Source organism: Tribolium madens, unplaced genomic scaffold (assembly GCF_015345945.1).
Source record: "Tribolium madens isolate multiple individuals breed KSU strain unplaced genomic scaffold, Tmad_KSU_1.1 Scaffold_19;HRSCAF=116;Tcas5.2_LG9, whole genome shotgun sequence".
NCBI classification, from domain to species: Eukaryota; Metazoa; Arthropoda; class Insecta; order Coleoptera; family Tenebrionidae; genus Tribolium; species Tribolium madens.
The window spans coordinates 14181521-14194158 of record NW_025400983.1 but is presented as its reverse complement, the minus strand read 5'-3'; the positions used below and the strand labels follow the sequence as shown (position 1 = coordinate 14194158).

General features: G+C 31.1%; 2 protein-coding genes across 3 annotated transcripts in view; both read right to left on the bottom strand.

Annotated features, from left to right (window-relative positions):
* The window catches only part of LOC123015924 (mitogen-activated protein kinase 1), a 74116-nt gene extending 64032 nt beyond the window's left edge, over positions 1-10084 (bottom strand). Inside the window, exon 1 of one of the 2 annotated variants that reach the window (XM_044416006.1) lies at positions 9884-10084. In XM_044416006.1, coding sequence (XP_044271941.1) covers positions 9884-10011 — 128 coding nt within the window. In that variant the 5' untranslated portion in view covers positions 10012-10084. The remainder of the gene's footprint in view (positions 1-9883) is intronic. The other variant, XM_044416005.1, reaches the window with a different exon arrangement.
* Positions 10085-10776: 692 nt separating this feature from the next.
* LOC123015925 (DNA-directed RNA polymerase II subunit RPB11) lies at positions 10777-11482 on the bottom strand. The gene is made up of 3 exons (XM_044416010.1): positions 11270-11482; positions 11095-11184; positions 10777-11038 (listed from the first exon to the last, which is right to left on the bottom strand). Exons 1-3 carry the CDS (start codon positions 11320-11322, stop codon positions 10828-10830), a joined length of 354 nt encoding a protein of 117 aa, XP_044271945.1. The 5' UTR covers positions 11323-11482; the 3' UTR covers positions 10777-10827.
* Between the last annotated feature and the right edge of the window lie 1156 nt (positions 11483-12638).

Sequence of the window (12638 nt, the reverse complement as noted above, 5' to 3'; positions counted from 1 at the left end):
CCGAAGTGGCCTAAAGTGACCTGAACCGACCTGAAACTGCTCCAACTGACCCAAACATAATTTTTTTAAATCTAAAAGACACTTTACTAAATAAAAATGAAACTTTTAATCAAATCCGATAGGATTTGACCACATCAGCTAGTTTTCTCTTCTAATAGCCTACAGCAAAACAACATGGAGAACTATTTTTCCAAAAAAATAAAATAGAATCAAAGTGCAAAATTTACATTTATAATTTTAAAATTCTTACAAATAGAATTTTTTTAACATCTTTTCCATGTTCGTGGAATCTTCTTACTAGGCATTTTTCTCTGAGGCCCGAATCCTGAAACAGCCTGTATTATTAAATTTGGAAACGACGCTTGCATTAACAAAATTCTATCTAAACTCTTGAGTATTTCGACTAAATGTTTTTATACCAATTCCCGAATATGTAGAAAATTATTTTGTCAGTTAGTTAATACTTTTATGTAGTTACTATAGGTACAATTTATTACCATATCTAAAACTTAAAAGAGTGCGTTAGGGCCGATATAATGCATCATAACATTGGCAATCCAATTACAAATTAAATTAAATTATTTAACACTTAATAACATAACTTGGGTCAATCCATCAACTAATTATGATATAAGTGTTGAGGGATAACTTTGATAAATTGATAAAAACGTACGGTATGTCACCGTCGTGCTAAAAAAATTCTGTGAGGTTGTCACGGGTCTTTCATTATCCCTCCATTCATTTTGCTCACTGAATTGAATTTTTATCACCGTTTGAGCTGCGCTAAGTTTTCAACTTAATACCTGTCTGAAAAATGAATTATTATTGTATCTATTGAGAATTCCTTCACTTGGGTTTTCATTTTGCTCACTTGAGCAGTTTATGCCACACTACTTGCACTTTTCTCTCTCGTAGAAAGATACACACACGAAAATTTATTTTTACAAAATCCATTGGTTAAATTGTTTAAATATGTTTACTTCGAGACAAAAATCAAATCAATTCAAAATGACGAAGTACAAGTTTTTGCAGACGAACCGTTGCTGATAGCAGATAAGTTTACAAAAACCTTTTAGGTACGTAAGTAATATTGTATTACAAGCAACATTTTTTTGTTAAAGCTCCCAAAAACATACTCAAACATTTTAGATCCGTGCAAATATTTTTCTAAATAGTAAACTTAGATTTTTAATTACCATGCCAACATAGTAAGTAGTAAAAACAAAAAAATTTACACACTTGTTATTTACTTTAATTTCCCCTCTTCGTAATTTTCGCCCTCCATTTTGAATTTTATGTTCTAGTAAATTTTAACCTTTAATTTTCATCTTTAAATTTTAAACACTTGTTAACGTCCGCTAAAACTTAAAGTTAATAATTCAGTTTAGCGTTTAATTTTCAATTTTGGAACTTGTTTAGTAAACCGTTAAAAACTTTAGATTTAATTTGTGAACCGAACTTAACGTTTAACCTTTTTATTTGTAACTCTCGGCATCATCTTGCCAATGCCCGTTAAGACTTAAATTGTCTTTACTAGTTTTAACGTTTAACTTTATTTTCGTATTTTTCTTCGCGCCTAAACAAACCATAGCTATGGCTTGCGCCTAGATCGCCAAGTAACACTTGTCTTTTTTTTTCATTTCCATCTTTGTATAAACTTTTAATTTTGTAATAAATTGGAGAAATTTTGGTAAAATTGTGTTTTTTTGTAATCCCTAATTTTTGGATTTTAATTAGTCTAACTGACTCTGGGTTGGTAGAGTTCCTGAAAATTTTAAATCCGTGGCGTTCGTGAAGAACCGAATTTTGAACCCCGCCGTCTCCGAATTTTGGGTTTAGTCAGGCCAGGATCTCTATCAGAGTCTTCCCAAGGGTCTCATTACAATTTATAGACGAAGATGCAATGTTAAACTACACATTTATGAAAAGGTAAGTTCTGCTATACTTTACATTCAGAATTAGTCCCCTTTGTAAATTATTATCATTATAACTATTTTCGTATTTTCCTGTTAGTCACGGGAAGAAACCATCTGCATTCTGGTCAAAATTTTCGATGATAAAAGCTGTTTTGTCTGTCAAAGAAAATATTGAAATAAACAAGTTCGCCAGAGTATTAACTTTTTTGAAGTAAAATTCACCAGCCCACAAGGTGAAAAGTTTCGACGTGTCATGAAATTAATACATTTTTGATAAATGCAGACGATGAAAATTATTTATTAATTAAAGTATTATCATTAAATCATTAAAAAATGATCATATTTAAATTTTGAAGGTAGATTATACAGAGCGCCCAGAAATGTGGTAGCAAGTTTTTTTGGTCCCGCAAGATGACACTTTCTTACAGAAACCATAGCAACGCCGCTTATCCAAATTGAGGTAAATAAATGTCAAGAATTGTCAAACGTAAAACATTCAAATTTAAATTTTATTGAAAATGTTCAAATTGACCACCATTATGCTCAATGTATAACTGAACCCCTCGGACAACATCTCGACAAATTTTAGTGCATAAATCGGGAGTAAAGATTGTTCTGAAAATGACTTTTGAAAAAATTCAAAAATTGAATGGTTGCAAGATTGAACAAACTTGGCTTTTCGAAAGTGCCATCTTGTGACACTTTGTGTAAAAGTTGCTAGCACATTTCTGGGAGCTCTGTATGCAAAATGCATATTTGTTATTAAGAGGTATATCAACAAAATCGAAAGTTTTCTATGCATATCTAATGTTTTTTTATTAAAATAAGCCAAATAAAAAATGCATATTTTGCATACACACCATACGGACTCCATTTCAACAATAAAAATGATCATATTTAATTTCGTAGATTGTTCTTTTTCTTGACGTGTGTAGTGCATGCAGGCGTGAAGAGCTACATTCAATAACAATACAAAATATCGTTGAAAAAGACGCAGAATGTCTTCTTATAACAATCCCCGATACAAAGTGCAACTTCAAGAGAGTGTTTCCGGTGGTAACTGAAAGAGAAGCTGTTAATCCTATAGAATTGTACCAGAAATATGTTCAATTACGGCCAGCGAAAAGTGAACACAATAATTTTTTTATTTCCTATCTAATGCAAAAATTCCCTCTATTGTTGCTGAATTTCTTAAACTACCTTACCTGACCGACTGAATATACAGGGCACTTCACCCGCCGAAGTTTTGGGTCGCTAACGGCAAATGCTGACGTTTAAATCTCGTTGAAACGACTAGAAGAATGGAAGCAAGTTTTTTCATAGTATTATAGTCTTTTTATTCTAAATAATAACTAACTCCAGGTCGTCTTCAGTAAAAGAATCACATATAGTGTGTTAGGGAATGGTTTAGTAAAAATTTGTATGTGAACGTGTCATGCTTGACGAGTTGAAAACCCTTCTATCATATTTCTAAAAAGTGTATACTTTCTTCAAAAACGATCATCTACCCACCTGTCTAGAACCAATGCGTGCTTAAAGTAGTTTAACAGCAGTATAATGGTAAATTAATACAAGACAGTCATAATAGCGCAAGTACGTTTTGAGTCTCTTATAAATTATATAAAATTTTGTGTGCCCCCAAGCCGCCGTCCCCAGTTTTATAAATTAAATAGCACACTATCTACTTTTTCTAAAAAATTCGATTAGAAACTATAGAATATATCTACCAAAAATAAAAATCGATTTAAAGTCGTTGACTCTGTGGGTTTTTTGGTAATAAGTGAGTATTTTTCTGTGTGAGCTTTTTTCTATGTGAGTTTTTATCCGTGTGGGTTTTTTTCGGTGTGGGTTTCTTTCCATGTGAGATTTTTTCACTGTGCGTTTCTTTCCTTGTGAGCTTTTTTCCGTGTCAGCATTATTTCATAAATCACCTGATTTATTTTGTTGGTACATTCTGCGATTAGTTTCAATTAGCTTGTAGGTAGTAGTCGTTGTGATAACAACTGCACACGAAGCAACTGACTTATTGCATTCTACATCACTCGAAAGTGATGAGAAAGCATTTGCTGAGAACATTTTCGAAAAAAGTTCAGAAAGCTAGAACAAAGTGAATAAGTCGGAACCTGAATGAAAAGTGATTTGATTTGAAAAAGATTTGCCTTTATATTTAAGGCTAGTGCTTTAAACTTCTAAATCCTCTTTGCTCAATGATCAGTGGTCATTTTTAGAACAAAAAAACTCTTTATTTGCTTTAATTAATTAGTACGCAGGTACTCCTTGTTTGTTTTAAGTAAACAAACAGTTTTTGTTTATTCTAATCAGAACAAAGATGATGCAATTCACCATTTTCAAGCAAAAGAAAAGGTACTTTTATAAAAATGCATTTTTAAGTAAGATTAACATGCGTTTCTCCTATATGGCGCAATGCCTGAATAGCAAACTTTAACTTCAAAAAAAATCATATCTTAAAAACTACTCGGTATATTATTTTAAAAATTTGGATTCAAACTACTCTACGCTGTGGTGATAAAGAAAAAAATTTTACTCGTACGGTTTTTCTTAGATTACTTCGATTTTCCTCAAACTTCTTCGAACACTGTTCGAAGAAAAGTTTGCCAATATTCAGTTTCAAATTGCATATCATTCTAAAGGGCAAGTCAATTCCTTTAGAATGGTCTTTATTTGAAGGAAATCGGCCTAATAGTTATTGAGTAATGATTTTTTAAAGTTAAAGTATTTTAAATTCATTTAAATTAGAAAAAAAAATTGTATTCACAATCACTCTATAAAGAGACTTTATTCTTCGACACTGTCAAAATTTACGGTTTTTCTCCCGTGTAAGAAAGTTTTGACAACTGTTTGGCATTTCTCAATACGAAACGTCAGATTATTTTTAACAGATTTAAAGCAAGTTTAAGCCTTATTCAGTCTAATTCGAAGAATAAAATGTTATATCACTAACTGCTAAATTATATATGTTATTTCTTTTAAATTAGAAATCAAAGTTAGTTGGATAGATTTTTCAAGAAATAAATTAACAAATTAAGTTAATGTAAAAGGTGTTTGAAGTGTCTACCACCGGATTCTAAACAAGCGCCTAGTCGGTTGGTAAACGATAACAAAACATGTCGCATCGTTTGAGAGATGATTTTTTTGCGTTAATGTCAAAGAGACAAAACTAATAACAGATATCGTGGATTCAGTTATAATTATTTTCAAAATTTGAAATCAAGAAATTGTTACAATATATATGTACAGTGCGATCAAAAAGTCTTTCTATCAAGTAGGCGTCCTAGTTGAGGACGTATGTTGCATGGCAGTTCGTATGTTATCTAGATGTCAAAAAATTATTTTATAAAAGTTAAAACATTGAGCTAATTAAATTGAATTATTCTATGAAACGTCTCAAAACAAACTAAAATAAGATGTGTTAAAAATCGTTTACCACGGTTTCCTGTCATAATTTACATAAAAAACATTTTGACATTTCTCATTTGTCATTGTGACATTTTATCTTCCACGGACATACGTTTTAAATTTCTACGCTTGCTTGATAGACAGACTTTTTGATCGCACTGTATAATGGATTGCGGCAAAAAAAAATCAGAAATAACCCTCTCGTGAATAACCCTGTATATTATAACACTTTTTTCAACCAGATTTTAATTAAAAGTTTCACGTTTTAAACCCTAACTTTATTTTTAAAATCTGAAAACTTTAAAATTCTCCTCGCCCATTTAAAACTTTTATTTACATAAAATATACTGCAGAAAATTAAGTTCTTGCCAGAAAAAAAAACCACAAGTAACTGCTTTTAATCCAAATAAACGAAATTTACCACAACTTCCTTCCTCTGACAATTCAAAACTTGTTGCACACTTTTAGAACTAAAATAACTCAGTATTCAGCCATTTAAATTTAAGCATCGCCTTTGTAAAACTTTTATGTGAAACAAATAAATAACAAAATATCCAACGGATATTAATTCCATATTAGAGTTTTTGCAAACCGTAAAAAAGTTTTCCTACAACTATATATGAAACTAGATCATAACGCTCAATTACATATGCGGGAAAATTGGCAATATCGTACGAGGTCAAAAACCTGTGCGATTTGTTTTCGCACTGTGTGTTTGAAATCTAACGCACAATTCACACTCGAATGTTTTGTATTTTTTCATTCAACGTATTTTTTTTGTATCCATTATAAAAAATAAATCGTTATGAAAAAAAAAATATGTTCGTAAGAAAAAAATTATTTATGGTCGTAGGAAAAATAGTGTACAAAACTTGCAGGAAAGTGTCTAACGCACTCGCGGTATTGTCTGCACTCGGCTAACGCCTCGTGCACAACTTTCCCGCTTGTGCGTTATTTATCACTTTCCGTGCTCGTTATGTAATATATTATTAACGTATTACGACAAATGACCGTTGCTAAGAAATCCAAAAATAAGACGTTTACGTAAACGTCTTTGAATTGACGGAATACGCCTTTTGCCCTTGAAAGACGTACACACGCCAATTAAATGACTTTGTCGTTAGGGTTAACGTTAAACTAATCGATTTGCAAAAACTCTCTATTGAATAAATTAGGTAATTAAAAATTACTAACTGAATAATCTAATTAAAGAAACTTTAAAGTTAATGTTGGTTTAGAGTGTGAAATTTTTGTCAACAAGTCCGTAGTAATCAACACATTCTAAACAACATTCAATTTAATGCTCCTTTAATTTCGATTATGAAACTGGCCCTAAGTCATAATATTAACAATCGATTACACCATATTAAAAGCAAACAATTAAACGTGTCGATTTCCATACATATCATGTTTACTAAAATAAATCGATTTACTAAAAAATATAAATAAAAAATACCCAACTAAATTGAGTTTAAACTAATTTCAAAATGCAATAATCATATCTCTTTGTTGTTGCGTTTCAAAAAACTTTCACTAAAAATGTTAGACATATCTCAATATATGTGGAAACTTTAGCAAATACATATTTTATATAAGAATTAAAATTTATCGTATCATATAACATGTATTTATAATTGTTTAAAGTACAAAACATTTCCTTATTTAGCTGCGAAATCCATCAAAAAATATGTAGTTACTTATTATTAAGATTTAAACAAAATATTTATTCAATGTTCAATTTCCACTCTGACGTCGTTATGTACATTTTGGTCTTATTTGCTTTTTGATAAGATTATATTCTACACTCAGCAGTAAATTATCCACAAAGTTACTATATGCAAAATTTAAATTTATGAGTGCTAAACTACAAAAATACGGTTTTAGTTTGTTCATTTCATCATCTAGTCATGCGATAAAAATTATTTTCGACTGTTATTTATCCGGTTAAAAATGAATTTTTTAAGCGAATTTGGTTGCTTGGTAAATTAACGATAAGATAAAAAACAAGTTCGAATAAACAAGTTTTTTTACCTGGTGGTTTGTAGAGAGTCAATTTACGCAAAAGAAACCAAATTAAAAAAGATTTTCTATTTGTATGTACGAGTAGTATAATAAAATCTAAGAAAGAAGATCGCAAATGAAGATCAATATTTAAGCGGAAAAAATCATTTAGATGTAATCGTTAATGAACTTATCATAACCGACGATAGCAGCGATGCAAGCGATTTTTGCCTTAGTGATTTTGAAGACAAGGATTGTTAGAAATAGGATTGTTAATAATACATTACAAACAAGGTGGTAAATATATCATTACCCCGAGTTCTTATGTATACGATCCAGAGGCGCCAGCCTCGAGATCGGATAAAGCACAAGGGGTGATGCCATTACCACCGAGGTTTGTATGCTATTTTATTCACAATCAATCAAATTCTAACAAAGTTAAGGTCCAAACGTGGTAGGCCACCTAAATTGCGTTTGATTTTTGACATTTCAGAAATGTAAAAAAAAATTGAATTAATGTGTGAATCTGATATTAAAATTGTTGAAATGAAGTAGTGCGCTCCCCCAGAAGTAAGAAAATCTCATGAAGGTAGTATTTACTACACAACACTATACTAGGTCCATGGAAAAACTGCTACAGAAGTAATTGAATACTAATTTTGCAAAATATTATGCGTAACTTGACAATTTGAAAGAAAAAATTCCGGGTATTTTTGTAATTTTAACATTGGCTGTCCTGCATATTACCGCCCAAGAGAAGTAATATTATCACTCCTCATGAGATATAATGACGTGTTTCCCAACCTTTAAAAGGTCAGTGTAATCGGCATATTACATTAGTGATTGTGAATAAAAAATATTTTCGTGCGTTAATCATTATTCATCTTAAGTATGAGTACCTCCTACTTATTATATTTTTTCAACAAATAACAGTGGTTTTGAAATACATACATTTTATTACGACGCCTAAAGACAATTTTTTTTTAATAGCAAACATTTGTTTAATGTCAAAATTCGATCATTTTTGACAACCTCAGTTCGCCACCAGACTTGGAACAAGCTCTATATTCTGCAACAAGTTTAGAATAAGTTTTTTTTTATTTTATTCAAATTTTTGACTAAAAATAATGTGATTGTGAATAAAATAGCATACAAACCTCGGTGGTAATGGCATCACCCCTTGTGCTTATAATAGAGTATAGAGTGGCCTAATCCACAATGAACTTAGTTTTACTCTCAGGCCAACTGCTTATTGTTCAAATTTGCAGTAAAACACTGGCCTTTTTAATATTTTAAGCAAAAAATATTAACGGTAAAATGACAAAATAAAATTTTACTCCTAACTTTTATTCGATTTTGCATAATGTGAGTTGGGCCTCTAATTCTCAAAGCCTCATATTTTCACACAGAGGAAATATGTCTTTATGTATTGTAATCACTGGAGAAGTCGTTAATTTCTATGTAGTGCTTTAATACAATGACGAACACGAAATTTTGAACATCAAATTTATATCAGTTTAAAATATGTCAATGTAAGCCACGGTTTTTATTGTCATGATTGACGTTAGAAACTAAAATTTTAAAGTTTTAGTTAAAATTTATTTTTGGCGTCGATTTTCCGAAACAATAATACTAGCAATACTTGTTTTTATACAATCATAAAAGTTCAATAAATTATTTTGATTTGTTGTCATTTTTCATCTAGCTGTCAGGTCCTCACTTTGGATTTTTGTAATTTTTATCCTGACAGCTAGATGAAAAATGACAACAAATCAAAACAATTTATTCAACTTATATAAAAACTCGTATTGCTGGCATTATTGTTTATAAAAACCGACATCAAAAATAAATTTCAACTAAAACTTACAAATTTTAGTTTCAAACGTCAGTCATAGTGACAATAAACCGTGGCTTACATTGACATTTTTGATCACCAACATTCCGTGTCCGCAATCGTACAAAGCTTTATGTTCGATTGCGGAGTTAAATTTCTTCTAGATAAATAACACTTAATACATGACTAAAGAAAAACTTGCAGACCATAGGATTTTAAAGAACAAAAAATTCAAAACAAAAACGTAAAAGTTACAAAAAACTTACTAACGACATAAAAATTTTAAAAAAAGATATCGGTTTGTCTTCTAAAAATAAAATAATTTGACGTTTTTGAATGTTTTGTTAAGTTAAAAATACGAAATTATTTCATGTATGAACCTACCAATTCGGAACCAACAAATCAATTTCGAAAAACCCTAAAATCACCCAAAAACTTTAAATAAGTCACTTGCCTTCAGGCTACCCTCTAAAACATCGATTTCTTCTAAAGTAATGACAGGAAGTTATGTATACATAACCTCAACTTCTAATGAAAAAGCCAATTGACAAGCGACCGCCAACTTTATCCACATTTATTTTTTTGAATTTGTACCATTGTACGAAACAATTAAAACAAAAAGATGTTCGCGTTATTCAGACGGTAACAATATCTACAATTTTAGGGCGTGTAAATTACAAAACCACAACGACTATGATAAGGAAAATTTACTCACACAACCATTCCGTATGCGCCTTCTCCTATGTATGATAAATTCGTATAACGGGGACCTACTTCAAATACCTGCCCTCTTACGACTTCTGCATTCGGATTTACACTTGATACACCTGTGGCTTCCGCCATTTTTAGCGAAACCTCGTAAACTACCTTCCTCTACGACAAACTCGCGCACACTGAAATTGAAGCAGAAGAGGCGAGGCGATCCCTCACTATTATCAAGTCAAATGAGGTTATGATTATTTGTGTTTCTTAGTAATTTTTTAAACAGAAATTAATTACATATTTATTAGTAATGTTTCCATATCGGTCTTTACAAATTTAAAGCTTTTTTGATTTTTAAGACGAATTTATTCCCAGAAAAGACTAATTGCGCGCCCTCTAGTGAACAAAGTGGGCATTATTAGACAAGCACCTTAATGTTATTTTCAGCTTTTTTCCTACGTAACCGGCCAAAAAGGACCCAAAATTCTTTAAAAAAACAATTTTTGTGCACCCCAAAATCTATACCTACAGCACCAAGAACTGCGCACACAAAAAATTGTTGAAAAACACCTGAAGCGAAATTACTGCAAGAGCACCCTAAACACTTTAGAAAACTCTTTGTTTTTAGACATTCCAAAACGGATTTTTATTTCTGAACCAAGGTATTGACCACATGCAAAAATCATCAAAAACAACTAAAAAAATATAAAACGATTAAAAAAATATGAAATATCCCAAAAGTACCTAAAGATGTGTTAGACCTCCGAAAATTGGGCAAATAAAAAATGGTAGAAAATCACAAACAGGCTGCTGTTAAGTGTTAACCATTAGAAAAAAGAAATAAAACTTTTACCGCCCCACCACCAGAAAACAACAGGTATTTTGAATAGCATAACAAAGACTGACTTATTGGAGCATAAACTTCACTTTATTGTTATTAAAAAAAAAATCAAATACTTAATCTAAACCTTCTTTCTTTTCCTTAATAGCTTCCTTAAAACGTTCTTCAAACAAAGACAACTCTGAAATCAAATCGGTAATAGAATTCATCAAAGCTTCTTGAGGTGAATAATCGGATGTTGTTTGAATTCTCAATACAAATTTATGCTCAAGTGGATGAGGCACTTTGTATCCAGCAAATAATACATTTGGATCTTTCAACAATTGGCTAAAAAATATACATTTATTAAACTATGTACTTTGATTTACTGTTTTGTTACACACTTTCTGATCATGTTTCCCAACGTGTGATCTTCCTTGTTTATAGTAAAAATAGCCGCATTTGGTACTTTTGTATCTTGTTCTCTTATTATCCTACAAAAATATAATAGATTATGTTTTGAACAAACTGCTTAGTATATAATATTTTGTGATGCAAACAGAAGATTTGTCGACTTACTTTTTCTCTCCATCATAAAGCAGAAATGATTCGAAGGTTGGTGGCGCATTCATCGTAAGGTAGGAATAATGTTCAGTAAGTTTGTTGCTCTTACTTTTTAACTCTTATTAAGCCGGTTTTAACAATTTTCAATGATTTTTCCTAGACATTAGTGCATCACCTTTTTGTAGGTTATGTCACCCAGTGCCACCAGGTGAAATTTTTTATAATCCCTAGATTCAGTTGTGAAAAATCCCTAGAAATCCCTAGACATTGCCAAATCCATTTAAATTTTGGCAGATTTTGGGTATTTATTGGATTCGAAGAACAAGGATATATTTTTGCAGGGCGATTCAAATAAGATAATGAACCTGACGATCTGGCGATGCAACACAAAAAACAAATTTCATTTACGCCTTTCATCCAATTTAAATTGAGATTTACAAGTTGAATCCAAGTTATCATCTTATGTTACTCTGACATCCGTGCAGAAAACGATCAAGCTGTCGCGGAATGATAGAGAAATTAGAGAAGTCTTTTCGGCGTAAACGCAATACAAAATGTATGAAACAATGAAACATTAAAGGTAGGCAAACAGTTCTTTTTATAAATCATAAATGGCTTGTCAAAGCACTGTCAGAGCAACATAAAAAATAACTTGGATTGCAAATGCTAATCTTAATTAAAATTAGATCAAGTCGTAAATGAAATTTGTTTTTTGGGTTGCATCGCCAGAACGTCGGGCTCATTATCTTATCTGAATCACCCTGTATTCTGGTTTTTTGATTAGATTGCATAACAAAATAAGAATTTCTCTTTATTTAACCATTTTGATTAAACAAATATAATAAATGAAACATAACTTACACAATTATTAACGTGAAATATATTCTAAACAAACAAAACAAATACATACACTGACGGACACGGAATTTTGGACGATTTGTCATTCGACTGAAATAAAAATGTAAAACGGACCTTAGGCAACTAACCACACTTTCGGTTTTTGTAATTTTTATCCTGATAGCTAAAGAAAAAAATGACAACAAATCATAGATATTTATACACTAAGTGAGTTAAATGAATGTTTAATCAAGAGAAGAAAGTTTAGCTCAAGAGCGCGTAGCGCGAGTGAGCTAATTCTTCAAGTGAATAAACATTCATTTAACTCACGTAGTTTATACAATATTTTATTCAATTTTGCGAGACTCAGCTTCAATTTACGGATTATTACGAATTTATGCAAAATACGACAACAAAAATCAAGTCTGTGACAGTCGTGGTTGGTACGTTGTTGTGGCAACACCTCCCTAGCAACCATTTTGGTATAAACAATTATTTTAATGTGAATCATTTTCGTGAAAAATGTCGAAGTCAGAAATATGCGACG

Coding starts and splice junctions, on each gene's coding strand:
- LOC123015925 (XM_044416010.1), bottom strand. CDS start 11,322: ATGAATGCGCCACCAACCTTCGAATCATTTCTGCTTTATGATGGAGAG. Junction 11,185..11,269: donor CTTTATGATGGAGAGAAAAA/GTAAGTCGACAA, acceptor ATATTTTTGTAG/GATAATAAGAGAACAAGATA. Junction 11,039..11,094: donor TTGGGAAACATGATCAGAAA/GTGTGTAACAAA, acceptor TATATTTTTTAG/CCAATTGTTGAAAGATCCAA.